The 14,305-nt window shown below is 48.5% G+C and overlaps 1 protein-coding gene across 1 annotated transcript in view; it reads left to right on the forward strand.

Moving 5' to 3' along the window:
- Window positions 1-13,585, forward strand: part of Tgfbi (transforming growth factor beta induced) — a 33,810-nt gene extending 20,225 nt beyond the window's left edge. Inside the window, exons 8-17 of the mRNA XM_076855868.1 lie at window positions 2,766-2,978; window positions 3,736-3,873; window positions 4,465-4,610; window positions 5,344-5,480; window positions 6,287-6,417; window positions 8,993-9,117; window positions 10,668-10,770; window positions 11,311-11,390; window positions 12,444-12,468; window positions 12,954-13,585. Of these exons, the coding sequence (XP_076711983.1) occupies window positions 2,766-2,978; window positions 3,736-3,873; window positions 4,465-4,610; window positions 5,344-5,480; window positions 6,287-6,417; window positions 8,993-9,117; window positions 10,668-10,770; window positions 11,311-11,390; window positions 12,444-12,468; window positions 12,954-12,994 (1,139 nt within the window). The 3' untranslated portion in view covers window positions 12,995-13,585. The remainder of the gene's footprint in view (window positions 1-2,765; window positions 2,979-3,735; window positions 3,874-4,464; window positions 4,611-5,343; window positions 5,481-6,286; window positions 6,418-8,992; window positions 9,118-10,667; window positions 10,771-11,310; window positions 11,391-12,443; window positions 12,469-12,953) is intronic.
- The last annotated feature ends 720 nt before the right edge of the window (window positions 13,586-14,305 follow it).

The following is a 14,305-nucleotide window of genomic DNA, read 5'->3' on the forward strand; positions in this document are numbered from 1 at the left end:
TTTTTTTTTTTTTTTGTGTGTGTGTGTGTGTGTGTGTGTTTATAAATGGTCACAATAATTTTATTTTATTTGTTTTTTTTATATGGTGCTGAGCATCAAACCCAGTGCCTCACATGTGCTAGGCAAGCACTCCACCACTGAGCCATAACCACAGTCCTCAACTCTGTACTTTTTTTTTCTTTCTTGGTACCAGGGCTTGAACTCAGGGGCACTCAACCACTGAGCCACATCACCAACCCTATTTTGTATTTTATTTAGAGACTGGGTCTCACTAAGTTGCTTAATGCCTCACTTTTGCTAATCCTCCTGCCTCAGCCTCCTGAGCCACTGGGATTACAGGTGTGCACCACTGCACCTGGCTCAACTCTGTACTTTTTAAGGGTCATGAGCAGTAAGCTTCCTGATCAGTCCCAAATGCCCTGGAAAAGAAAGTAGGCCCCAAGTCTCCTGTGCACCCCAACCACACAATTCCTCCCAAACATAAAATCTAGGGATGACTTCATTTCTTTTGAATCTATTTAAACCTGCCTTTACAATACATGCCTCATGCATTTCAGACACACTATAAATTTAAAATGTTCTTCTCCTGGCTGGCCTGAATAGGAAAGAGCACATTTCTGAAAGCACAGATGGGATCTGTGATATGTCCAGAGGATTAAGATGCCTCTAGATGCCTGTACTGTGCTGGGTCCTGAAGTCACAAAAGTGAATACAGCCCAGTCTTTGCCATCATGGACATTAAAGCCTAGTGGCAGGCTTCAAAACATATTGTTGGGATCTGATCTGATGCGTTCAATGACAGAGATATTCAACACATTGTGGGAATGAAGCAGGGATGGGGCCTACACAGGTTCAGGGGTCTTGAAGTCTTCCCGAACGAGAGGAGACTTACAAGCATCTCAAGATGCTTTGTTTCCCATTGAGAACTAGGTCCCCCATTGTGTTAGTCAGCTTTCCATCACTATAACATACCTGAGATAATCAACTCATAAAGAAAAAAGATTCCTTTGGGCTTAGTTTTGTAAATTTCTATCTGTGGCCAATTGGCCCTATTGCTTTTGGGCCTATGACTCTGGGGCCATTCACCTGAAAAAAGACAGAGTGAGAGGGACCAGGTTCCCACAGTCCTCTTTGAGGGCCCACCCCCCCAATGACCTAAAGACCTCCCACTAGGCCCCACCTCTTTAAATTTCTACCACCTCCCAATAATGCCATCCTGGGGACCAAGCCTTTAACACCTGGGCCTTCAGGGAATGGTCCAGAATAGAGCTATAGTACCCATTAAAACATCTTTTGTACAGAGCATTATTATATCTTCATAAATATCAGAACTCCTTATTGTAAAGTAGAAGAAAAAAATGACTGCTAATTTGTGCGTTTTGCATATCTGGTGTTTCCTGCTTGGTAACTGGTTTTCTCAAAGAAAGGGCTCTCTGTTGCTGTAGCTGCAGAGTTGAAGGAACAGGGCCATGGGCCTACCATCAGTGGTCTCCTGCTGTCACTACATAGGTTGACTGATAGGCGAGAAGCAACCCTGGGCTGGCATGTCCCATTTGAAGCTTGACTACTACTCCTGGCCCTAGAAGTTCACCCCTACCCCACCCCAGAGCTTCAGTTCCCTTGTCTGAGATGCAAGATCCCCAAAGGCCTCATTCCCATGGGGTCGTGCTGTCCTTTCTCTTCCCCTCTGGCTGAATCGGGTCAGCACTGGCTTTCAAAGTCCGTTTCCAGCAGCCCAAAGCCTCTACAGGGCCTCAGAGCTTCCTCTTCTCCATGACAGCCCAGTTTTGGTTCCCACACTGAGGGACAGCTTGAGACTCTGTGGTGAGACTGTAAGACAGAGGGCCTTGGCAGTCTTGGAGAGCAGCAGCCCAGGAACCTGTTTGGCCTGGGGGTGGGGGAGGTGTGACCTCCTTGACCACCCTTATAGCCACCTCTGTTTACAGGTCATGAATGCCAGCAAGAGCCAGGATGGGCTTAGGAGCACTTCTTGGGAACCCAGTTCTTTCCCTGCCCCTAATGTAGCACCTGGACAAGTGAATAAACAATGATATTTATCAATTGCAGGTGTGGCAAATGGGATGGCCAAGGCCATGTCTTACTCTTCCCCATGCACACCTCTAAGACAGATCCTGGCAGCTAGTAGTAGACTCTTGGGTAAAATATACAAAAAAAAAAAAAAAAAACCAGACAAATGAATTGTATAAAAACTGTCCTTTGCTGCAGTTTTCATCTTTTCCTGCCATATATTATATTTTTATAAAGGTTAGTAGTTTTTAAAAAAAACCCTGATAGTCTCACTGGAGTTTTTCTTTTTCCCCTGAAGTTCGGATCCTAATAGAGAATTCACCCTAAATTTGAGTGCTCCCAAGATAATGGGAACGTTGGTTAACAATCTCCTCTGTTCTCAGGCTTCAGATTGCATGGCAGCCTTATAGTAGCCTAGGAGACAAACACTTTTCTTGACTTCACTTGACCGATGAGGAAGATGAGACCCAAGGAGGCTAAATGGCTCGCCCAGGGTCCCACAGCTAGCCCGTGGCAATGGGATTCAAACTCAGGCAGCCTAACTCCAGAGCCCCAGCTAGAGTTTAGAGGGTGGCCAGAAGGAGGAGAAAGAACCTGGGCCCTGTGTCACTCTAGTCTCATCTGAGGGTCCTTATCCAAAAGTGTGGAACGCTCACAGCCATGGGCAGACTGCCAGCTGACCCTGAAGTCGGGTTAGAACAGGCTCTGGCTTGACCTGTGTCCTCTTCTGCACCCAGACCTGCTGAACAACCATATCTTGAAGTCAGCCATGTGTGCAGAGGCTATTATTGCTGGGATGTCCATGGAGACTCTGGGGGGCACCACATTGGAGGTGGGCTGCAGCGGGGACATGCTCACCATCAATGGGAAGGCCATCATCTCCAACAAAGACATCCTGGCCACCAATGGTGTGATCCACTACATAGATGAGCTGCTTATCCCAGATTCAGGTAAGCCAGGCCTCCAGGGCTCTTGATTCTGCCAGGTTTACCACCCCTGCTGTCCCTGGAGGTGGGCTTGAGGGATTCAGGGATCCTTTGGGCCTCTTCCTTGCTTGTACCTAACTTGCAGTCTTACAGTCACCTGGAAACTGGTGGGCTGGGGCCAGATAATAAGGAGACTTCGCTTCAGGTATGGGGGTCTTGATGTTACCTGGGAGGCAGTGGGGACCTATTGAGAAAGTACATGGGGAAGGAGAGACCCAATCCTGGAATCCTTTCAGAAGATCTGCCTACTGTGGTTGGACACAGAGGACCATTTGCTGACCTCAGAGCATTTGCTTCATCAATGGTGCTCAAGCTATCCCAGAGTCACTGACCCAGGGAGGATGACTGGATGGACTCTGCCTTTGTCCTATTTAGTGGGTGAAGGAATCTCACAGTTACAGACAAAACTCCATCTATAGGAGAGGTCATGACCCTTGTGTACTCTTCGGAAGCCACCACACAGGCAATGTGGCCTGCCTAGCCTCAGAGAAGCCCTGAGGAAGCCACCCGAGGCAGCCTCTGCCCTGTGCCCAACTGAAGCTCATGTATTTCCCCTGGGTTAAGTTTTCTGATGACACAAACCCACTGGGCCCTGCAGTGTTTAGAGGATTGTTGATTCATGAGATGACATTCCTGCTGATACGTGTCACACTCTGGGGTGGACGGATGCCAAGTGCAAACAGCACTGTTAACTTTTGAACCCACTCTCTCCTTCCCGTAGCCAAGACGCTGTTTGAGTTGGCTGCGGAGTCTGACGTGTCCACAGCCGTTGACCTTTTCAGACAAGCAGGCCTCGGTACACATCTCTCCGGAAGTGAACGGGTGACCCTCCTGGCCCCCCTGAATTCTGTATTCAAAGGTAACATGGGGAAAATGCCCCAGTTGGGCCATCTTTGGGGGCAGCCACACACACACACTTGTCACCTCCAGGACACTCTCCTGCTTTGCAGGACCCATTAGACCTTCCACCTAGCTCCATCCAAAACAGATGTGTCTTCATCAGAAACTTCAGACTCTCTCTGCATTTGGCCAGGCTGAGGGTGCATTTGGGGATCTGTTTCTCAGAACTCCAGATTTTACCTCTGCCAAGAGAGCAGCACGTCCCCTAGCCTTGTTGTCCATAAGGCCAATGCCAATGCATAGGTGGGTGGTCAGCATGGAGGTAAGGCTGAGCTGCAGCCACAGGGAAGGCAGAGAAGAGGATCAAGTGGTGTGCATGCCTTTCTTTTCCACTTAGGGCAAGACTCCAAACACCTTCCCTTATCTGCACTTTTATTTTCTTTGAGAAAGATGCCAGATATTAAGGAATATTGGCAGCCGTGCTTGATTTCTCAATCTCCATTTCCAAACTCAAAAGAGTGATCAGCTTTTCACCACATTTGTCTCTCATCCTTCTGGTCCTCTAAGAAGAAGCCTGGCTCTCTGGATGTAACCCCACCTTCTCTTGTAGATGGAACCCCTCGCCTTGATGCCCAAACGAGGAGTTTGCTTCTGAATCACATAGTTAAAGACCAAGTGGCCTCCAAGTATTTGTACCATGGACAGACCCTGGACACGCTGGGTGGCAAGAAACTGAGAGTTTTTGTGTATCGTAATGTAAGTTCTGGGTCCTAAATCATCCTCCTTTGGCCCAACTCTAAGAAATGGAAGTTGTATTCATGTTTTTATAATGTCCTCTATAAGCAGGAGTTGGCATAAGAACTGGTTTCTAGTAAGGAAAGAAGTGATTTCTGCAGAGTATAGGATAGTAAGTGAGCTCCTGGAGAAAGATTAGAACCTCTTTTTCTGAAGGTCTCAGAGAATAAGCCACACACCTGTCTGACCCGGATTGTTAAACAGTAAGACCACCTGGAACTCAGAGGGATGGACATGTGGGAGGAAGGATGAAGGTTTTGAGTCTTTCTGCTTATGTGAAGAGAAGCCCCCTGAACAGCCCTCCTTAGTCTCTTATTTGTCTTCAAACCTCACAACTACCCTGGGATATCAAAAGGCAAAACATTGCTCCTGCCTGGGATCAACCAGCACCATTTGACTAAAGATGGTTGTCATCTGTTAAATAAACAAATTCATGGCCTCCTTCTATTTATTTGATCATGGTCCATGTTCCTCAAGTGTAACTAATATTCTCATTATGGGTCCCCTGGGTGACTTTACTGGGACCTCTGTGCTCTTTCTTTCCTCGAGGAAGACCATTTGGTATTGTTTTCTTTCCTGGAGAAAATATGTCATTTTATCCCACCTTTTCTGACCTTTGGGATGATGCCATCAGCACAGGCCCTGAATAGACGGGAGGCCCTGGGAGGATGACCAGCCCTGTCTTTCTCTGCAGAGCCTGTGCATCGAGAACAGCTGCATTGCTGCCCACGACAAAAGGGGGCGGTATGGGTCCCTGTTCACCATGGACCGGATGCTGACCCCTCCCATGGGGACCGTCATGGACATCCTGAAGGGTGACAGTCGCTTTAGGTAACCAGTCTCATCCCAGGGTGGGACTTTTGCCAAAGTGGTTGTGCCAGGTCAGGACACTGTACCTCAACTTCCCCAGAGCTTCAGCTAACACTAGTGGTACACTGGTGTGACCATCCAGACTTGGGGTAGGGAAAGGATAGGGTCCTTTCCCTTGGAATCTTAAGTTTAAAAGAAAGGTTACTCTGGGGATTATAATCCCTATAATCAAGGGAAGTGGACAGAGGATTATGTTTTTATTACTAAAGCACAAGAAAAACTTTGCTTTCTCATTGCAAAATCCCTAAGTGCAGACAGCACATGACTCTGAGGGGGAGACAAGTCTTTGCCTCTCTGTGCAGTATCTACTTATTGGCAACCGATGTCCCCAGTGCCCTCTCCATTTCTGACTTGCTTATTCGCCACTGGGTATTGTCATGTTGAGTTTCTCAGCTGTCTGTACCAGGATCTGGAAGACACATCCCTCTTCCCTTCCCACAATCACATACCTAGTCCCCAGTGGCTCAGTCAATCCCTGGGTCAACCATGTCTCCCACCTCTCTTCTCCCTCCTTCCCTCTCTGGTCCCTGAGCTCTGCCCATTTAACCAAGCACGACATTAATACTGGGTGGAGAGAAGATGCAGAATGAACTAGTTTCCTTTTCTTGCATAGACAGCGTGTCAAATCCAGTAAGGTGTCAAAAACGGTAAGGTGTGTGCATTCTGGTTGTGTGGACTCTACTATCCCCAGTAGTGAGGTATTTGGAGAAAACCTCCCCGACTCATCCCTCACAGGTGGGTGACATTTCCTTTGCGTGTATCCACAGCATGCTGGTAGCTGCCATCCAGTCTGCAGGGCTGACAGAGACCCTCAACCGGGAAGGGGTTTACACAGTTTTTGCTCCCACAAATGAAGCCTTCCAAGCCATGCCACCAGAAGAACTGAACAAACTCTTGGGTAAAAACCAACTTAACTCCATGTTTCCACTTTTCTACAGTAACAATCCAGGGTCCTGGAAGGAAACTGTAGGTGTGTTATAAAGGTGTTGACTCAAAGGAATTTAGTGATGAGCCCATTTGTAGAAAGGGTAGGGATTAGGAAACTAGCAAAGGATGATGCCATCCAGGGCTGGTGACAGAAAGAAGCCTTGACCACCACCACCACCCCAGCCTGGGGTGGGGAATGAGGGCAGAACCAGAGAGACCTTGCACCTTGGGCTGAGAACAGCAGAGCCATTCATAGCCACTATCAGGACTTATAGCAAGGGAGGCCACTCAGTGCCCTAGCTCCCTCTCCTCCCAGTTGCCTGCTGGGCCTCCATTAGCCAATCACAGGAGGAGGAGGGAGCCAGGATGTTGTCATTCATAGAATCAGCTTCCTGGGGCACCAAACTAGGCAGAGACAGGTAGACAGAAATTGAGTGTGGATAACAACCAGCTCAGTCACAGGGGTGTGTTTTCCACTGGGGACCTGTGAGAAGAGCAATAACGAGACCATTTACTTGTGTTACTTGTGTTAAATGTCCCTCGGGATAAAAGCTTTCCCAAGAAGGTAGTCACAGCCTTGAGAAATGTCTTTGAGGATGTGTGGGAGGCAATCTAGCAGTAACAAGTCTGGGCTTCTGGATTACCTGAAAACAGGTTCAAATCCTGGCTCAGACATTTACCAGGTGAGTGACCTCTAGCAAATTGCTTTACCTCTCTGATCCTCAGTATTCCCATTACAAAAATGTAGCCAGTTTCCTCACTGGATGTGTTGTGGGGATTCTGTGGGGTGCTGCGAGCAGTGCTAGGTGCACATCGTGAATCAAGAGCTGTGATGACGGAGGGCTTTGGCATTTAGCTGAGTTGCATGCCCTTGAGAGGCAGGGCCACCATCACAGAAAGGTGAGCCTGAGGAGGAGGAGGAGGACAAGGAAGGACCTCGGCCAAACCTCTAGACACACATTGTTTACACCTCCCTTCCTGCAGGAGCATAGAAGGCTCGGGTTACAGTCAGCTCTGAGCTAAATTTGTGTCCTGTTTAATTTTCTTTATTGCTAAATGAATGTCTGTGTCCCTGAGGCTGACGTATGTTCCTGAGAAGAGGGGAGAAGTTCATGCACAACATAAACTTTCCATCCTCTTTCAGCCAGGCAAGAATGGAATATTCCCTAGGTGGCCCAGGCCTGCTGGGCTTCCCTCTCGTTTTCAATTGTATGGGAGTGGAGGAGGGGCCAAGAAAAAGCTTCCCCAAACATGCCCCCTCACCTCCACCCCAGGCAGGCTAAATGGGCAGACCTGGGAGATGGAGTGTAGTCCAGCTCTTTCTGGAAATAAGGAGGCCCCTGGCATCAGCTGGAGTGGGGGGGGGGGGGGGGTTTCTCCTAGCTCTGCATCTCCCAACAGTATTTTGTGGAAGGGGAACTCATCAGTGGGCAGCTGCAGATGTTTGAAATCCCTTAGAGCTTGTGACTCCATCCCCTGGCACTAATGTAGATTTGTCCAAGTAAAGTCTACAAGATGCTTTAAAGCTAGTTAGGTGAGATAGGACTCACCTGTAGTCCCAATGACTTGTGAGGCCAAGGCAAGAGGATCACAGGTTCAAGGCTAGTCTGGGCAACTTAGCAACACACTGTCTCAAAATAAAAAAGGCTAGGAATGTAGCACAGAGGTAGAATGCATCTGGGTTTAATTCCCAGTACCACCAGGAAAAAAAGGCTTTAAAACTTCCTCTGTTCTCAGTTTCAGGATGATGGGAATAGCTGCCCATGAGCCCTGGGAGAATCAGCCATTGACTGGAAACAGGAGTTTCAGAGTTGAGAGGGCAGCTGGCGGTTTTAGAAACTGCCTCCCACATTTAATTTGGGAAAGGCCTGTTCACCTTTATGAGCCATCAGATGCCTCCCCAGTTGCTGGAGAAATTGATGTGGGCTGAAAGGAATGTGGAGACGTGCCGAGGAGGGATGCGGCAGAGGGAATACCCCCTTGGCCCTGACCTCTCGGGTTCCGTGGCGCCTCCAGAGTGCAGCTGTTGACTCTTTTAAAAAAACTCCCTTCAGGATACAGCCGTCTCAAGCACAATATGCATTTGAGGGCAGAATGTGTAAATATTTCACTACTGTGTTGTAAACATCAGGAGCCACACTGATGAATCGTCCCAGATGCCAGTGCTGGAAAGGTCCCTGGCTTTCCAAGCAAATATTTAGTTCATGGAAACATGAGTCATACTCGCAGAGGAGTATGGATTAACTCCTTCTCAGCAGCTAGGGAGCTCAGCATCAGAGAGAGCCTAAGCTTAACCCAGCAGCCCTGGGCCTGCAGGGGCAGATTCATGATGATAGATATGTGCTTGTGTCCACTGACCGTTAGGCAGACAGCAGGTCACAGGAATGAGCACACACTGAGTGCTCAATGAGTGCTTATTACGAGGGCAGAGAGTTCTCCATCTCAGGGGTGACCGCTTGCATCTTCTCATCTGGGCCCTCCTTGACCTCTCCAGGCAGTTTCCAACCTTGGGATTCACTCTGTCTCCTTTTCCCACTGACCTGCAGGAAATGCCAAGGAACTTGCCAACATCCTGAAATACCACGTAGGTGATGAAATCCTGGTTAGCGGAGGCATTGGGGCCTTGGTGCGGCTGAAGTCTCTCCAAGGAGACAAACTGGAAGTCAGCTTGGTGAGTGTGCCAGCAAGTCAAAAGGCTGGCTGTGGCCTCCAAGGTTCCAAGGCACATCTCACCCAGGATGGCCTGTGACACATACTTTCTTTAAGATGCATCCTGAGCCTCTGAGTGTTGTTTGTCCAAAGAACGAGAGAAAAAGAGAAGAGGGTCCTCAGGGAAATGAAGTGAGAATGTAGTTAGACATGAGTAAGAACTTCCAGATTTACAAGGGAATGAAGCATCTGGAGAGGCCCTTTGGGAAGATGGTGGAGAATTACCTGTATGTCTTGAGAGATAAATCTGTCTCCTCCTTATGCTGGCACCCAACATGAGCTGCATGAGCTGCATCATGAACCAGATTGTTACAAGGGACTTTTCAGTTCCGATGCCAGCTCCGTGAACCTTCTCTTGCTCTGCATGTTTTGATACCATTCTGCCTTGGAGAGAGAGCAGATAGCCAGCCCAGCCCAGCCCAGTGGCTGCATTGGCAGAGGCTGCTCTCCATGGAAGGATCACTCTGTGTGTGGCTGGCTACGGCCCCCGATCCTCTCTCCTGGCCTTCAGCATCCCTTGACCACCAGTTTTTCCTAGAAGCTGGGAAGACACATAGGGAGTGACGTATGACTCCTCAAGCCAGAACACCTAGTTTCAGGTGTTGGGTCTTGTCTGTCACAGGAACATGGGTTCAGGAAGGCCTGAGATAGATGTTCCCTGAGTGGGCCTCCTAGGAAGGAAGGAAGAAAGGAAGGAAGGAAGGAAGGAAGGAAAGAAGAAAGAAGGAAGACAGGCCTTTGGCCCAGAATTAAAGGCCTGGCTTCTGTGCCCAGCTATCTCGCCTACATGGCTTAAAAGATGTAGTTTACCTCTCCTGAGACTCAGTTTCAATAAGTGCGACAACAATACCTCCCTCTGGGTGTGGTGGTATGCCCCTGGAATTCCAGCAACTTGAAGGCTGAGGCAGGAGGATTGAAAGCTCAAAGCCAGCCTGAGAAAAAATTTAAAAGAAGAGAAAAACTGGGGATGTAGCTCAGTGGAAGAGTGCCCCTGGGTTCATCTCCCCAGTGACACAAAGATAAACAAAACAAAACAAAAAAGTTTTTTGAGGACTAAGTGGATAACACAAAGGAAAATTTTATAAATCACAGTGTGCCAAATCCATGACAGGGGTTGAAGGTCAGCAGAGGGTGGGGACTGTGTCACTTACCAGAGTATCCCCAGTACTTAACAGGGGCCTGGCACAGGTATGTGTTCAGTAAATGCTTAGTGAATGAATAGAAGAATTGTGTTCTGGGCTGGGTGCGGTGGCACACATCTGTAATCCCAGCAGCTCAGGAGGCTGAGACAGGACGTTTGTGAATTCAAAGCCAGCCTCAGAAAGGGCGAGGCACTAAGCAACTCTGTGTGACCCTGTCTCTAAATAAATTACAAAATAGGGCTGAGGATGTGGCTCAGTGGTTAAGCACCCCCAAGTTCAATCCCCTATACCAAAAAAAAAAAAAAAATAGAAAGAAAAAAAGAAAGAAGATTCTGTTCTGTTTTATTATTGTTGTCTCTTTTTCCTTTAGAAAAACAATGTAGTGAATGTCAATAAGGAACCTGTTGCGGAAGCCGACATCATGGCTACAAATGGCGTGGTCCATGTCATCACCACCATTCTGCAGCCTCCAGGTAAGTCCCTAACATATAGCATCGCTGCTGACTCTGCAGCGGGTCCTTCTCTCCATGTGACAGAAGAAAAATGTTCTGAACAAAGATAACCTGAAATTGTGACATTCCCACCATGGCTACGTGAATGGGCTCCTTGTGGCTGTCTAAAAATTGAGTTGGGAACTGTGGTTTTGAATGCACTACACTAAGGAACTTGAGGATACATGTCTTCTTGCTGAATTGCCCACTGTCTTAGCCCCTCTTAGACAAGGTCCAGTTGTGTGGTGCATGCAGCTGTGAGCTGCAGGATTCCCAGGGCTCATCTTCAGTACCTCTTTACCCCCAGGGCAGCTGGACTTCAGTCCTGTCCCTCCTCACTTGTGCATGTTAGCTTTCTCTGCTCTCTCTTCCCCCAGGGGCCAAATTCCACAATGAGTTATGAAAAGTTATAGGGGAAATTTTTGTTTGGAAACATGAATCAGAAAGCCCAAAAGTGCCTGTCACTCATGGCTGTTAGTGATGCCAGGCTAAGCGTACCAAAGCTGCTTTTTCTTTCTCCAGCCAACAGACCTCAGGAACGAGGGGATGAGCTTGCAGACTCTGCCCTGGAAATCTTCAAACAGGCATCCGCATTTTCCAGGGTAAGAAGCCTATTAGGTTCATGCCTCGCTGGAACAGCCTTGGGGCCCCTGCTTGGGTCCATAAAGGGTCTTTCCAGACCCTGTCTTCCTTGGCCACTTTCCCAGAGCTTTTAGGAAATATATCCCCACTTCCACTAGGATATCCTCTGCCCTGGATGATGAGGAATCCATAAAAAGTACCCAGGTAGCTCCTGCTTCCTTTGTGAACTTTAGCCCACAAAGGGGCCTCTGAACCCTAGTTCACCAGGAAGCCACTGTTAGAAAAAACACTGTGGAGTCCATCTGGCCAACAATGCCAGCCCATACTGAGGTCACCTTAGGGTAGCCTGGCCTGCCCTGAGCCTGGGCCTCTGAGTGCTCTTCCATTTTCCATAGGATGCCCATCCTGGGTGATGTTGGGGCTCTCTTGGGCAGTATGTGGATCCTGGGTAAGGGCTACCGAGCCAGTTATGTTGGGGTGGGGGGGGGCTCCTTCCCTGGCCTCAGCCCTGCCTCCTTCTCAGAACCTCTTTTTCTGAGCTTCCTTTCCAACTACTCCCCAACTGGCCCAGGACACAATCTCCTTGCTGTTTTGGGTCAGGTGGAGCCTGTGGGAACCTGAAGCACTAAACAGAAGGTTTACATTTCAGGAGAAGAGGCTGGGAGTGCAGGCCTGAACCCAGAGGCCTGGAGCTCTACCACACCACTTCACTTTTGAAAAGAGGTGTCTCCTTAGTGCCCTCAAGAAGGGTTCTAGGGCTGAGCTCCCACTCCTGGGAGCCACCTGGAGTAGTACCAGTCCCCCAACTCCAGGCTGTGGTCTCGATGGAAATGCCTGGCTTGGGGATCTCCCATGAATGTCTACTTAAGACCCCACTGGAAAGGGGCTTACACAGACCAGGACCGCTGAGGCCTACTGAGGGGCTCCCAGGGGCCCATCAGTTCTACCTTCCCTCTCCTCTTCCTCGTTGCAGCATGTTTTCTGAGTAGGCATGGCGATGGGCCAAACCACTCCATAAGTAGGTGCAGGTATAATTTTCACTAGAAAACTTGACACCTTGTGTTCTCTTTCAGGCTTCCCAGAGGTCTGTGCGACTAGGTAAGTCTGGTCTGGATTTGTAGTCCTTGCATTTCTATCTGGGCCATACCCCCATCAGGCCCAAGCCTGCCATCTACTGTATGTATATAAGAACATCATGGTGCAGTAGAATAAGCTGACCTTTGAGCTCAGACCAGAGAGGTGAATTGAGGTCAGACCCAGAAAACCCTCTCCTTTTCTGTAAGATGAAGATCATAATAGTCTTTTAGGGTTGACGTGAGCTTTGGCTTTGGGACCCTGGGAGTATTGCATAGGGACTTGGCAGGAGCCCATGGTAAGGATGTGGTTCCAAGCAGATAGATGTAGAAAATCCCAGCACATCAGACATTGAATAAGATATAAAGTTTCACAAACCAAAAAGCACCTGCTATGTGCCGGAAAGCATGGCGGAAGGCCATTTGGCCCTTTCCAGAAGATTCTGACAGTGCCCCCAGATGAACAAGGGAAAGTCTGCATCTTTTTAACTTTTCAAACCTCTTTTACAGCCCCTGTCTACCAGAGGTTATTGGAAAGGATGAAGCATTAGCACGAAGGAGCACAGGAGGAATGCACCTCCCAGCTTCCCGCCAATTTCTCTCAGTTTGCCAAAGAGACTATTTGAATGTTTTTGAAACCAAATATCACACTTCAATACACCTGGGCTATACCATAATGGGATCTGAGCCTTGGGTGGTTGGGGTGGGGGGATGGGAGAATATGTACTTTTTACTTTTTGTTCCCCCTACACATGGTTGTTAGCCTACTGAGGGTAGAGATCTGGATGTCATTACCTGACATTCACTTCCAGAAAGGACTTACCCCAAACGTGGAATGTCCTGCCAATGCCAAGTGCCTGGAATCTCTTCCAGGCTGCAGCATTGTGGAGCTCACAAAACGTGAATGACGCAGTGCAGCGCTCTGGGGAGTTCTGGCATGGTTTTGTAAAGCTCTTGCACAGCTGGAGAAATGGCGTCATTATAAGCTATGAGTTGAACTGTTTCTGTCAAATGTGTCTTGCATCCACATGTGGCTTGGACGCTTCTATGTGGCCCTGTCCAGGTAGAAAAGGATGTAAAGCCCGTATTTCTTGAGTGTGTCCGCCATGGTGTGTTTGTAATAATAAAACCAATGAAATAGATGCCTTGTGTGGACGGGACCAGGTGCCGGCCTGGGTATCAGAGGGATGGGTTCTGTTCCTTGGGGCCACCTTCCACATTCCTTCATGCCTCAAGTCTTCCTGGGAACAGATCAACAAGGAGCTCGGAGGGATGGTCTTGGATCCAACAGTTGACCCTCAGATGCCCATACTGCTTGTGGGGATTTGAACCTGGATCTTTGTTGAACTTGTTTTCAATGCTACTTCCAGTAGACCTGGAGGTTTGAGTCCTCATTGTTCCCTTTCCCCAGCATGTTATTTTTCCCCACATTTTTTTTTTATTGGTGCCTTATAGTTGGACCTAGGGTGGGATTTGTTGTTACATATTTGAGCATACACACAATGTAACAATATAATTTGACCAATATTATTCCCCAGCCTCCAGCACTTTATTCCCTTCCTTACTCTGCAGCATCTTCCCTTCTGTGCTGTGACCCTTCGTCTTTGCCCTGAGAAGTGGCTGCTCACATGGTCCCATTACACAGATGAGGAGACTGAGGCTCAGGAAAGGAAGAACCACTGATAACACAGAAAATAGCTGAGCCAGGGCTGGAACCCCAGCATACTGACTCCCAAAGACCACCATCTAATAAGACAGCAAGTCCAAGTTTCCCATGCCCTACCCTCTGTGTCAATCCATGATCAAATCCCTTCGCCACTCCTTTATCTGCTGTCTAGACTGCCTTGGCACTCAAGGAGTCA

The sequence above is a fragment of the Callospermophilus lateralis genome, chromosome 5 (assembly GCF_048772815.1).
Source record: "Callospermophilus lateralis isolate mCalLat2 chromosome 5, mCalLat2.hap1, whole genome shotgun sequence".
Lineage (NCBI taxonomy): Eukaryota > Metazoa > Chordata > Mammalia > Rodentia > Sciuridae > Callospermophilus > Callospermophilus lateralis.